This window comes from Columba livia, chromosome 8 (assembly GCF_036013475.1).
Source record: "Columba livia isolate bColLiv1 breed racing homer chromosome 8, bColLiv1.pat.W.v2, whole genome shotgun sequence".
In the NCBI taxonomy this organism is placed as follows: Eukaryota; Metazoa; Chordata; class Aves; order Columbiformes; family Columbidae; genus Columba; species Columba livia.
Window position 1 is genome coordinate 3,572,230 of NC_088609.1, and position 14,302 is coordinate 3,586,531.

Here is a 14,302-nt window from a genome sequence, read left to right on the forward strand (position 1 = left end):
TAAAACAACTGCGCAACTATATTAATTGGTAACATAGCAAGAACACTATGAATGGTTTATTGGAGGATGGGGATTTTGTCCTGGACTATGTATGATTCCTCTGTGCCTCTTCTTTAAATAGAATATGCTTGTATGTTCTTTCCAATATCATGTCAAATTTTAAATATTTGTTTAGACAAATACAAAGTGAAGTCTGGTGGCATAAAAGAGCAGCTGACAATTTTCACTAGTTTGACTTAGTGATAAATATCACTTCTTCCACTTGGATGTTAAGTGACACAGTGAAGGATATTTAGATACAAAACTTAAGCACTTACCAAGGGGGGGAAAAGTACTTTTGTAACAAGAAAAACTTATGAAAAGCAGTTGCTGTGAAATAACAGTTAAAAGGTTTTGAATGCAACATTTTGAAATTGATAATTGAAATTATTTTTTCAAAACATTAATTAGAACTGTTAACAAGTGGAACCCAAATGCTAATGCAGAGTTTGATTTTTAATGTATTTATATTACTTGCCAAAGGCTTCTTCGTTTTGATCAGTGAAAGAATATTTTGGGGTACTTGACAACCTGTTGTTGTTGTTCATTAACACAGATGTCATTGTTCTGAAAGCAAGTATGCCTTTAGAGAACATCTCCTGTAGTGATATTATTTTCTCTTTTTTCTGATTTGTATTTCCAGAAATAATTCAAACTTGAACTAATTTAAAAGGAGAGAGAGAATTAATTAAATTTGCATTGATGAACACTTTAATTTGCTTTGTTTTCCTGATAATGGGAGTGGCTGCTGGGGATGATCTTTGTCCTCGCTGTTTTCCATGGTGAAGCAGAGACCAGTTTGAACTGTCATTGCAATATGGGAAGAATCGGGAACTTTGCCTTCAGGGAACGCGAGAAAAGCAGACGCCACCTGTACTTTGAGGAATCTCTTTGCCTTATTCATTATTGAGTAGTTGGCGAAGGTCATTTCACTTCTACGTAGTAATAAAAAACCCCCAATGTTATGTATTAGGAATAAAGGGTAAAACATGCACAATTTTGCCACTGTAAGCATTGCTCGTGCGCCCAAATCTTGAACACTCGGCGTGGTTTTGGTGACGTTACTTCTAAAAGATGTGGCAAAGGCCAGTAGGGATGGTTAGAGGTGTTCAGAAAGCTTCCACACATAGTCTGACTTAGCTTGGAAGAGGAATGACAGCATGAGGACGTGTGTCATGTGTAAAATAATGAGTTTCATGAAAAACTGAGTGGAGTGTTGTTGGGCACTTTGGTAGCACAAGAAAACATCCAGCTGAATTGAGACTGATATTTTTGTAGCCACACATTCACTTTTAGACAAAGCACAAGTAAACTGTGCCCCCTCTCATTTGGGAGGCAAAAATGTATAAATGTGTCTAAAAACAAAACAATTAAACAGATTTACATGGAAGTACTGACTAGTAATAAACTATAGTGCAGACTCTGGCTTAAAAGACTGAGAAATTATCCTGGGAGCCCTGGTGCTACTTGTTCTTCTTCTTACACTTTTTTTTCTTAAAGATTTGTTGTTGGTTGCTATCAGAGAAGGTAACTAAGAGACTTTGGGTCTCGCCCATGATGATTTTGTGGTACTAGTATAGCCAGTGGTATACTACTATAGCCAGTATGGTGGGTTATGGAAGTGGTCTTAGCCTGGTTGAAGGTTGAAGCTGGACAGGGCTCCATGTGCATGAGGGGAGGCTGCAGCACCTCTTATGTGGCCTAATCCTGGAGACTGAAGGGTTTCAGTAGTATAATTTGCAACATTTCATCTAACAGCAAGTTTTTTGCTTTAGCATAAATCAATACATTTTAATATAATCACATACCTCGTTCTTTTTACACTAGTATGTGCGCAGGAAGGCGATGGCCGGAGAGCAGCATATATACATATAGCGTATGGGCACATAGCCTTCAGTGCCTTGCTTGTGCCGGCAAACACATCTTTGGAAGGGCTCAAGACATGGCTTTGAATTTACTGAGTGTGCCTTCTGTACACTACCTGAAGAGAAGTGGGGTGGAGATTATTTTAAGCATCTTACTTTGATGTACTGCAGCCTCAGTGCAAAATCTCAAGTGAAATTGTTTCAGAATAAAGGTTACAGAAGTATCAAAATAGTTGATATAAGGTTTGAGATGATGTGGATGTCATTCCTTTAGCGAGTGTAAAGTTTTCTGCTCGGCAGTGCCTTGTTTAAGCTGAATTGTGCAGGCACAGTATTTGCAAGACTTGGGTATCCATCCTAAATGTGATATCTAGCAGTTGTGCTAGACTCTATGTGCGTGTTAGGTGCTGCTCCTTAAAGAGCTGCCCCGGTCAGTGATAATAACAGTGATATCAAAGCAGTAGATTAGGAGACCTGAATCTTTTGCAAAATCTTTTCTAAATCAGTGGTTGGAGTTTTGTAAAGTGTTTCACCTTGGTTTTGATTGTCGTGACATACAAGAAGGTGTCTTGCAGCAACACAAGTCTTGCAAACTGTTGATGTGCTTTCCTTTTCCATTTGCATTTCCAAATGTACTGGGAACCTTTTTTGTAAAGTGGAACTGGGGTCTTGTACTTGTGTGGTGGTTTTATTTTTGTTGTGTACTCAGACCTAGTTCCTACTTAAAAACTGTAATTCCGCGGTGTTCGTTTATTTAGGCACCTTAAATCCGGAGGATAGTTCTGTGTGGGCTTGACTCTGTTTAGGTCCATTTTTCACATTGCTGTGAATCATTCTCAAAAGTTCATTAAATCTTAAATTATATTACTTCTGTCAATAGTTTGACATGGCATAATTGCTGTTCAGTTTGTTCTGAAAAGCGTGTTTATTCAGAAGGTAATGAATCTTGTTTAAATATAGTCAACTGCATCGACTTTGTCCCTATTTTATCTTCTATGTGCTATTCAAACGTTTGGTAGCAGCCTCAGAAGGTCACAACTCGAGGAGTTCTGTCCCTGTGCTGAGTTTAGTGGGATGCAAAGACACTTGTGTGTGCAGCAGATGTTTTAGCATGTCCCTGTGCACTGAAAATCTACCCTTCAATATGGAAATGGGTCTTGATCGGTTGGTACTTTTGCTGTTTCAGTGCGTGTGACACTTAGTAGCTCGTGGTCCGGGGTGGGATGCTCAGGAGTTCGCAGGTCAGTATTGTGTGTGGCCATGTTCACTCTGGTTTTGCCTCATCTTGGCTGGTATTTTATAGTGGTTGTGAAGCTGCTGCTTGTTATTCTACCTCCAGAAATGTGTTCGTGGCTCACAGCTTAAGTGCAAGAATGTTTCCCTCTTTACAAACTCCCCTACACAATAATGACATCTAGTGCCAGGAAAAAATATATATATATATATAAAAAAAAAAAAAAAATATATATATATATATATATATATATATATATATATATATATATATATGAAAATGAGTTGTGATTTTGTTTTTTTTAAAGGGAATAACCCAGAGGACAAAAAAGCAGCGATTTTTACTTTTCCCTGTGTGTGTTTATTTTGAGCCTCTATGAAAACAGTCTTAAAAACTTAAAAAACAAAATCTCAGGTGAAATTGTTTCAGAATAAAGGTTACAGAAGTATCAAAATAGTTGATATAAGGTTTGAGATGATGTGGATGTCATTCCTTTAGCGAGTGTAAAGTTTTCTGCTCGGCAGTGCCTTGTTTAAGCTTAATTGTGCAGGCACAGTATTTGCAAGACTTGGGTATCCATCCTAAATGTGATATCTAGCAGTCGTGCTAGACTCTATGTGCGTGTTAGGTGCTGCTCCTTAAAGAGCTGCCCCGGTCAGTGATAATAACAGTGATATCAAAGCAGTAGATCAGGAGACCTGAATCTTTTGCAAAATCTTTTCTAAATCAGTGGTTGGAGTTTTGTAAAGTGCCATTGCTTAAAGCAATGGCATAGTAACTGCGGTGGAAACCAGAACTGGTCCAAGACTAGAACCAGATTCAAACAGGGAAAACAAACTCTTCGGTCAAATACAAAGGCATAAGATGACCTGCTTAAATGGACCCTGGGAAACAGCTGATGCCATCAAACAGTAATAAAACTTTTCAGATGTTTCAGGAGCAGTAAACTTATCTGTTTGCTTCTGGTTAGGTAAGGTGGTTCAAGGAAAGAGAGGCCATAGCAGAAAAATATCTTGTTTTGGTTGGTATTTTCTGTGGAGAAGTTAATGGAATAAGGGATGTCTTACTGTCGTGAGCCTCTCGAGAGCTGGGTCTGGCTGTGTTGGAGCAGACGAGGGATGATGTGGGGACATAAAGGAGATGAGGCCCGTGGAATGGCCAAGCCTACCTGCAACCTGGAGCCTCATTGGTATTTTAGCAGCAGCTTTTAAAATTGGTATGAGGTGTGGAACCCCTTTCAGCAGCTGCATGCAGTTTCTCCACTCTTCCCTTTATTCTGATTCAGCTTATTTGTATTGCCCTTTTTGAAACTAAATGTGGGAATTGATCATTAAAAAGCAAAAATGCCCTTTTCAAGGACCTTTTATTTTAATGAGATTATTTCAGGTTTTGTTTTGATCGGAGATAACATTGCTTTTGGCACTTGCACTAGCTGCTCAATTTCTCCTTCTGTTCTCTCTAGTCACACTTTGTCATGTTTATGCTGCTTGTATTGATGGCGTTTTGTTTCCTTTTTATAGTGACTACAGTTCCTGGCTCATCTCTTTCATGGAAGAGGACCCAGAAGTGAACTCTCCACTATAGAACAAGAAGCTCTTGTGGAATAATTGTGTCCCTTTAAAAGCAGCACCCAGTCTACAAAAAATAGAGTAGAAGATATTCTTTTTGGACCTGGCATTTTTTTGTTCATGTGACCTGTGTTCCAGCATGTAAATGGTGAAAACCAGGGAGATCAACATTCGTGCCTGCTTTTGAGCTTTATATCAAGTAGAGCTTAGCTCTGTGGAGCATTAACCAAGTTACGTGAAGACTAGAGTATATTCTAACATTCATTTTTTTGAGATTCTATACCTTTTTTTAGCAGATGTATGTGATAAAAATGAAGTTTATATTTTAAGAGCATTTGGGCAGATGCTTCTTGTTTAGATCTTGGCATTTGGGGCAAACGTTTTTATGTAACGTCATCCTTTTTCCAGAGTGTTCAGGTTGATCTGCTTCAAATCATGAATGATCCCGCAGACTTGAGTGTGTCTGTTCAGTATTAACCATGGTGTTGCTCTGAATGTTGTCACGCAGACTCGACAAACCTTTTTGTAATGTAAAGGCTGACTTCTGTATTACCGCGACCAGAGGAAATTTAATGAGGTGAACGTGGTCGTGGATTTTTTTTTTTTCAATATAAATTACCCTCTTAGTTTTTTTTTTTGTAGTGAGAGTGCAAAGAGGTTAAAATGAGCAGCTGAGGGGGTGAAGGGCGCAGTTGGCACGAAGTGCGGCCTCTCGTGCTCCACTTCGAGACGCACTATTGCCTCAAAGCTGGCCTGACAGCATACTGGAGAAAGGAGAAACCCCAAAGTCAGTGAAGCACAGAAACCGAGGACATTGGACTGCAGAGGCCAAACTCAGGGTAAGCGATCATATGGACTGATTTCTTTGCTTATATAGTGTTGACTTGTTCATACGTAAATTAAAGTTGAAAAATCATCAAAATGGTAAACTGGAGAGCCTTCCACAAAAAGACAGAATTCAGTTATCCGGAGCAATAATGGAATTTTCATCATTTTGAGCAGTGGAAATTGCTATGACATGTTGGAAAGAAAATTCAGTTTCAGATTACTCAGTGAGATGCCTCGGCTGGTCTTCAGTTTAACTTCCATTAAGATCCTTCAACCAGCCTGTGTTCTGTTCCTAACCGTTTGGTTTCTTAGCTCTGAAAGCAGTTCCAGCCTAGAATATTCCATGCTGCATAGCGCTGATGAATCTGGATATAGTTTTACGTTGGGGATGCAGGAGCTGGCATATGGTTGTCTTTCAGGTCCATGATCTGCTCTCTAATGTCTCTAACATCACCAGTTTGGTCACGTTTGATTTACAGCCTCTGGAATAAAACATGCAGTGATCACCCCTTTGTCTAATCTGAGACACAACGAGCAAAGAAGGAATGTACCTGAAATTGTCATATCTTGATTTTACACATCTGTGCATTGTATGGCTTTTGTATGCTGTTTGTTCTGTTTTCTTCCTACCTCCGTGCCCATCCTATCATGAATTTAATGAGTGTGTTAATTGTCAACAGGAATTAACCAGGAATGTTTAAGTTCTTACCTGTTTTGGTCAGAGGACCAAAGTCAGCAGGAAGAAAAAATGCTTAAGTGTAATATGAAAAACCACAGCACTTTTCCCCTCCTATTCATATAGGCCAAGCTTTGGGAAATAAATTATATTATTATTATTATTTCAGTTTGGAAAGTATGACACTCAGGGAATGTTCTTTTCATTTACAGATCCTGGCCATGAGGTTTGATGCCTCATTTTATTGAAGGGAGACACTGGACCTAAATGGCGCAGCATGACTTTGTTCCTGCCTGGCTTAACTTCTCAACACCACAGTCAACCAAGGTAATTGTTGCTTCAATAAATGTATTCCTTTTATTTCAGAGGAGGAACAGTCTTTGCCTTCAGACATGGGAGTAGTTCAGTGTCTTTGCATTGAGACTTGAGTGGGATCCCAAATAGAAAATGACAAAAATGGCCCAAAGTCTGTGGGAGTCAAGACTTAAGTTGCCACTTATTTACAATGCAGGATATAATTTGACTTTGATTTACGAAAATAATCTGACCTTTGCTGAGAAGTAGATTGGTGATAAGCCCTTGGGCTCTAACTCCAAACTTGGTAATACTGGTTAGTGTTTTGCAACCTTAAAATGAGAGCAGTTGGCTTGTCACCTTCTTTCTAAAACTAATTCCAGAAGCAGCTTAAGTTGACCAGGAAGTCTGGTTTAGGATTTTAACAATTTGCGTTACTTGTGCATAGTGGCAGAGTAAAAACATTTTAATGGCAAACCAGATCATGATGGACAACATTGAAGGAGTACAGCTTTCACCTTCATGCTTAAATATGAGGACGCAAAAGTAATTTCAGGGTATTTGATCGATTTCAAACCAACCTCCAAATTTTTATAAACAAGGGAAAGTGAAAAGTAAAAGATTCTTTGGAATCTTAATGGTAGAAGCATTAACGTTTTCTACAGCAGCATAGTTGTTTCAGTCCAAAAGTGCTTCGGCTTACTTGGGTATCTCTGAATTTTGCTCAAACTGGTTGGATCCTCCCTTGCTGTCTGCTTTTCTGTCTTTAGAGAGAGTGAATGAATGAGCACCTGTGTATCAGAGGATTTCTTAATTTACTTTTGTAGAAAATACGTGTTTGCAAAGAGCAGTGGTAAGATTAGTGTGTTAGGTTCTCTCTGGTTCTAAAATCCGCGTATTTGTGTCCCATTCCAGTCAGGCTCGCTTGACTGTTGATGTTGGCTAAGCAAAGCAGATATGGATGCTGGATTGAAAACTAGTACAGGATTCTGGGGTTTGGGTTGGTTGGGTTTTTTTAATTAACAAAATGTCCCTGTTGGACTGATAAGCTCCTTGCTGTGCCCTAATGAATGCTTCATTATATCACGTTTTACTTTCTGCAGTCCCCTGCAGCCACCTTTGAGAAACATGGAGAGCATCTTCCCCGCGGAGAGGGCCGCTTCGGAGTGAGCCGCAGGAGACACAACTCTTCTGATGGCTTTTTCAATAACGGGCCCCTCCGAACTGCAGGAGGTAAGAGGGATCACAACGCAGCCCGAGAGCAAACATTTTGGAATGTTCTACAGAATGGAGAATTCTGCAGAATGTAAACACCATTTTCCCAAACTTGAACCTTTTCGAAACATCCTTTAAGAAACGCGTGCTATTCTCTTCTGCCATGCAATGTGCTCAGGCCTTGGGGGGGTTTATGGTAGCTTTATGTGCATTGCGTATCTTGATTTGTTTTCTGATATAATCACACGGTAGCTTATTAAGTTTGGCCCAGTAGTTAGTTAGTGAACACTGACTTAACAACAAGAAAAACAGTCTGATATTTCCAGTATTCTGCACGCTGTGTTGACTTGATTTATTTGCATACTTATCTCCTTTTGTTTAGACTGCTGGCATCAGCCGTCCCTTCTCCGCCATGATTCTGTAGATTCTGGTGTTTCTAAAGGAGCTCATGTTGGGCTTTCTGGCAGCCAGCCTGGCTGGCATGGTCCCTCACGGGGCCATGATGGTGGGAACCAGCGTGGTGGAGGAGGAACCGGAGTTCATCGCCACTGGAATGGCAACTTCCATTCTCGGAAAAGTTCCGCCTTTCAAGAAAAGCTGCCTGTTGAATCCAGGGAAGAGAAGAAGGAAGATAAAGAGCAGTTGCAGTTTGAGGAAGAAGACTTTGTAAGTGTGTAGCTTCTCACTAGAAGTGGCAGCTGTGAGAAGTGGCTTTTCAGGTCTCATTTCTATTAGCGTTGACAGGTGGCGAGGATCGGGAGTTGCATTCAGTTCCATGTTTGAGATCACAACAGTTTTAATGAAATTATTCCAGTGCTGACAGGATGCTAATTGGTACCCAGAGTCTTCAGGACTTGGCGACCTGTTGGATTATGGGTTTTGGCACAGATATTTTGCCAAATGGTTATGGTGAACTGAAGACAGCATTGTCAATGCACAAGCCAGGTCTTGAGCAGAACGCATAAGGTGACGCTTTGGTCTGCCACAGGAAGAGCAGTTATATTGACTTTGTGCTGTGCTTACAAAGCCTTTTTTTTTGCTGCTAAGTACATCTATTCAGCTTATCTTCAGTCTGCCTGCTGTTCCTGTCTCCTGCATTCTGGTGCATGTTGGTATTTGTGATAACCTTCCCAAGCTTGCTCAGACCTTTGCAACCATCTGTCCCCAATCTTCTGGAATAGTGTTCTGTTATCAGAGGTGTTTTCCTGTCTCTGTTAATCTCTGGATCAGGGTTTCTTGAGCCATTTCTTCTATCAGTATCTCCAATTAACCAGTTTGCTTCTTATCCAGTGTTCCAATTCATGTAGTATTATCAGTATGATGGTCTCTTGCCTCCTGGCATTATATTTACTTGGAGTATCTTTAGTTGGACTTATGGCTTTCATCCTTACCGTATGTATTCCTTAATGCTAATGCTTTGAGATATATGCACCTTTTCTGCTTTCTATTTCCTGTTTGATTTCATTTCTCCTGTCCCCTGAACAGGAGTTTGTTATCAGGCCACGTATTTTGCTTTTTTCCATCTTGTTTCTTGCTGTCTGTAGGCTCTTCTTGACCAGCGTAATGAGGTCAATATCATCTGTAAGGGTCTGGTAACTCAGTCCCTTCACCTGATGTGATTCCTTTGGCTTCATCTTCAGTGCCAAAGCCCCCAGTAATGAGAGTTTCTGGTGATAGTCTGCACGCTTGTGTGTATCATCAGCTTGAGCTTTTCGCTCTCTTACTCAGCATTTATGTCCGGAAGGCTGTTTACTGCTGAAGTACTTGTGGCAGTTTGATGGCACTGCTGCTATTTGGGAAGTTAGAAGTTAGAGTGAAATATATGAATGTCCGCAGCTGCTTCAGGCCAAAATGTAGAGTCTACACTTCAATTGGCACTGGAGCCAGTTTGATGTAAGCTGCTGGGTTTTTTCAGTGAAGTGCCTGGGGGTGATTGCAGGTTCTTGTTCACCTGTTTGTGCTGGGAGTGACAGCCTGTGTCACAGGGTGGTTAACACCTGGAGAGCAGTGATACAGCTTGTCTGTGGATTTCTCTTAATCTGGTTTCTCAAGAATACTGTAATTCAGGATTTCTATAAGTCGGTTCTTTAGACTGTCAAAAGCCTGTTGAAATGGAGAAAGTTAGTGTAATGATGGCAGCTGTGCCCTGCTGAAGTGTATCTTGGTCTAAATCTTTCTTGCATGTACTTCATTCTCGAGTGCCTTTCCCCAACTATGTGGCTGTTTCTTCTGTAACTACTTCCCCCATTTTTTAAGGTGATAATACCATACCTGCTGCAAGTCTAGCAGCAAGCCTTGCTAAATAACTCCTATATTGTCGTTGCCTTGGGGTGAAACTAATGGATGCTGTGGTTAAGTTCATGGCTGTTAGGCCTGTGTGGCTGATGATGGCAACACTTTTCCTGAAAGGTCAGCAAAACTGGCTGTTAGTCTGAGTTCTCCTGTGGCGTGAGCACCCCTGCTATAAAACTGACCTGTAACTAGAAAATGAAGCCCTGACACGGAGGAATTTCTGGGGTCTGAGGCAAGAATTTACACTATGGTGTGACGTTTTTTCCCTAGCTCTTATAGAACAGAAATGCCTACTATTTCAGAAGCTCATTATTAGAAACTTATGCTGTCACCATAGTAACTAACATATGAAGAATTCATTAAAAAGAGGAAAAAGATGGCTTTATTTTGAACTGAAGTGACTTGGGATGGGGGAAGAGGAATAGCTAATCAGGAACACTTGTCGAATGCTCAGATTTTCTGTACTCTGCTTTGAGCTTGGACACGTCCTTAGTTGTTCCACTAAGTTGAATTCTGATACTGAATCAAAGGTGGGTCTGCAGTATTGTCCTGAAAAGTGGACTCTGAAGCTTAACATGAATTTACATGTAGCTTTTTTGTCAAGAAATGTATATATATTCATTATTCCTTTACATGAAGAGCTTAGTATTGCTTTTGTTTTGTGTTTTGTTTTTAATTGATTAATGCATAATTATTGCTTAAAAATATTTGGAAAATGAGACTAGATTCTTCATATACTGATGATGTGCATTCTGTTTTATCTTTTGAACTGCTGATTAAATACCTAAATATTTAATGTGTATATTGGTTGGTGGAATGCACATAATCATATAGTAGAAGACTTAAAGGACCTATCCTGAACCTGCTACTGTTGGAAATACAGCAGAAGCCAAGGAGAATACAAAGTTGATTTTTAGATGTCTTGTGCTAAAGACATCTAAAAGACATCTGTCTTCTAGTTCAGGTGCTGTTCAGAGAAATCTGCCCATACTCTGGGTTCCTAGAAGCAGAATGTTAACATTGATTTTGGTTTGGGTTTGTTTTTTCTGTTAGGTGATATAATGATGTACTCAGTTGCTTTTTTTCTCTTTTACAGCCATCTTTGAACCCAGAAGCTGGAAGACACAACAACCAGAACAAACCTTTAGGGACACCTTCTGGAGTATGGGGTAGGTAAAGATATTTACATTGCTGTACAGAATGCTGATGCTGAAGCAGGAAGTTGTAACCGCTGTTTAAATGCTAGGGGTTTTTTTCATTCAAAAATATTTTAAAGTGAAGCAGACAGTTTGCAACTTTCTCTCCTGTGTTTTCCTCCCACAATCTTCACTCGGCTCTTGGCCTTTTTGTCTTGCTGAAACTGTGCTTGTCGTCCTGTAAAAAGCTGCTGGTGGCAGTGGTGTCACTGTTCTGCACTTGCTTCCTGCACTTCCCATTTCGTGGAGTCATCACTTGAAGGGCAGAGCAGATTTGAGTGAACTAGGCGTTAGTTCCTGACTTGTGATCTTGATATTAGAAATACAGCAAAACTGTCATAATTCTGTGCTTTGGTTTTATTTAATTTTTTTTCAAGCTCTGAACAGGCTTGAAAACTCCTTGACTACAAAAAAATATATATCCTTGACCACTTTGCAATGACTAAAACATCAGTGTATTACCAACATTATTCTCATTCTAAATGCACAGCACTGTACCAGCTACTAGGAGGAAAACTAACTCTATCTCAGCCAAAACCAGGACAAGAATGTAGCCAGTTTGATTGGGTTACATACTGTAAACAGTATGAATACCAAAAAAAAACCCCTCAAAAATACTTCTTGCTATAGTACCAGATTGTATTCTTTTTGCATGTTTGTCAGGTAGCTATTGTTCTGCTCAAAAACTAATGACAATGAGTTTTTATGGGGCTTTTAGCTGTTCATACCACTACTGTTTCTAAATTGTTCTGCTCCTGCAGATGTGTTGGTTTGGCCTAAGAAATATTACTTGTCCTTGTTTGTAAAAGCACTGTGTCTTTTGAGGGCTAAGTCATGCTGAGTATTTCTGCTGTGTTGGTGAATTAACAAAGCTGATCTGTGGCTGCTCGATAAAATGCTACTATCTGTTCTGATTCCTGTAGTAAGAGAGAAGGCTGTTAGCTGATGTCACTGTATGTTCTTCCCTTCAGTGTCAAGGGAGCTGTTATGGGTAAATGAAAAAAGATTGTACTTAGACACCCTTATCCAGTATCTTTGCTCAAAGCTGAAATGAAAGAACAGCTGATAGTAGTCTCAGAAGCAGATGTGTAATGTGTAAGATTGAGGGGGAGGAACTGGAGCAGTGTACTGAAGCTGTTATGAAACTGAACATTTGTATTTCACAACCTTTGTTTTATTTTTTCACAGAAAACCCCCCTAGTGCCAAGCAACCTACCAAGATGCTGGTCATCAAAAAGGTTTCAAAAGAGGATCCTGCTGCCGCCTTCTCAGCTGCATTTACATCACCTGTTTCTCATCTGGCAAACGGCAACAAAGCCACCACCATTGTCCCAAGTGTCTACAAAAATCTGGTTCCTAAACCTGCAGCTCCTCCCTCCAAGGTAACAGGGTTTTCCAGCCAGATGAGTGAACTGCAGATCAAGGGAGAACTCCATCCCTTGGCATGGAATGGAATCAAACCCCTAACAGGAAGCAGGAGTTGGAATCCAGTAGTTGCTGGGGTAGTGACCTTTACAGTAGAGACCTGTTTACTACCAAAATTGTTGTTGTTCCCTATGAAAATGCCATTTTGTCTTGTCGGTACAGAGAGCTAACCTCTCTCCTGACTCCACTGATGCCTGTTTGAAAGGGTGTGTTTTCATGCGTTAGACAAATCCTTATCTTAGTTAGACAAAACAGGCGATGCTGGAGAAGTGGAATGTGTGCTGCGATGTGCTCGAATTGTTCACGTGGCAACCTTCAAAAACCTTTATTGGGTTACAATACTTTGATGTGCTCAAAACAGTTGAGGTTAAGATCAGATTACATTGTAACATCCTCCAATTTAGCTCTAATTTAGTGGAGCTTTAGAGACAACCTGGAAGAGTAATGGGTGTTGTGCTATGATTATTTTACTGGAAGAAATACAGGAGCATTGAAAAAACAAGTAGTTTTTTGTTTCTTAGTTCTAAGCTTTATTTTGCCCATTTTCCAAGAGAATCTACATGTGTAGGTTCCTTAGAAACTTTGCGGAGTAGTGGAAGTATTTAAGAAGCTAAGTAAAACTCTTAGCTATGTTGTTCTTTAAAAAGGTGTCTAGAATTTATTAATTACTAATGCTGGCTGCAGCATTCAAATGAAATCTTCCTTCTGGTTAGAGCAGGTTAGTCTTACATACTTCCAAGATAAAAACAAAATGGGAAAGAATAATAACTCTTTTGTAAGAAAGCAAGTTTAAAGCTTCTTGCTCTTTTGTGCGTTTCTCTTAATTCAGGCCTAATTTTGCCAGCGCAGGAAAAATCCTAATGGTTCAAATGGTTATCAAGTTACCTGTTGGTGTCATCAACAGCACTTTTGTTAATGAATGGTGACCATTAGCAAAGCTAAAGGTGGGAGATCAGTATATCCTTAGGCAGAAAAAGCTGTGTCCGTGATGCACACACTTAAAGGTATAAAGCAGCTATGGTAGGATGGGTTATTCTGGGGACTCTAGAAAGCTGTACAGAAGTTGCAGCACGTAAAGTAGAGGAGTCAGAACATTCGTTTTGACAAAGTCAGCAGTATTGGGAAGCTATCAGGGCAAACGGAATGAAAAATGTTTTTAAGTTCTACCAAGTAGTATTGAAAGGAAGAAAACCGATGGCAGTGAAACAATTACATTCTTTCTCGGCTAATTGAGATGGCTGATTGTGCACAGTCAAGCAATCAATGAAGGTCACAATCTGCAAACGATTCCTTTCGATATTCACTCCGAGCTGCTGTGCCTGACTGCTGTGGCCTTGCTAGGAAAGCAGTCGGGGTCTGTCTTTGAATTTGTCTAAGCTGCCTCTTTGTGGAAGCTGAGAGAACAGCGATCGGCAGCCGGGAGCTGCGGCTCTGAGCCACGCAACCTGACCGGATCTGCGGAGAGAAACCCTTTGTCATAGTCATTCTATACCCCAATTTTAGTACCAGACAACATTGTGCAGACGGGGATGTTTTCTGTGTTGGAAGGGGATGTTAGGAATGTGTGCTGTGAATGCAGAATAATCCATTCGGTAATGTGGACTGCTCTTGTTTTTAAGTGGAGTGGAATAGTAGTGCTGATGGCCTCCCCTACTGATGTGTTTATTTAA

The 14,302-nt window shown here is 40.2% G+C and overlaps 1 protein-coding gene across 6 annotated transcripts in view; it reads left to right on the forward strand.

Annotated features, from left to right (window-relative positions):
- The window catches only part of GPBP1L1 (GC-rich promoter binding protein 1 like 1), a 32,908-nt gene that overhangs the window by 11,179 nt on the left and 7,427 nt on the right, over positions 1 to 14,302 (forward strand). For 5 of the 6 annotated variants that reach the window (XM_065071520.1, XM_065071515.1, XM_065071517.1 and 2 more), the window contains 6 exons: positions 4,659 to 5,545; positions 6,423 to 6,537; positions 7,608 to 7,737; positions 8,102 to 8,385; positions 11,108 to 11,180; positions 12,396 to 12,589. In XM_065071520.1, coding sequence (XP_064927592.1) covers positions 6,478 to 6,537; positions 7,608 to 7,737; positions 8,102 to 8,385; positions 11,108 to 11,180; positions 12,396 to 12,589 — 741 coding nt within the window. In that variant the 5' untranslated portion in view covers positions 4,659 to 5,545; positions 6,423 to 6,477. Of the gene's footprint in view, positions 1 to 3,094; positions 3,146 to 4,658; positions 5,546 to 6,422; positions 6,538 to 7,607; positions 7,738 to 8,101; positions 8,386 to 11,107; positions 11,181 to 12,395; positions 12,590 to 14,302 lie in introns of those variants that run through there. The other variant, XM_065071516.1, reaches the window with a different exon arrangement.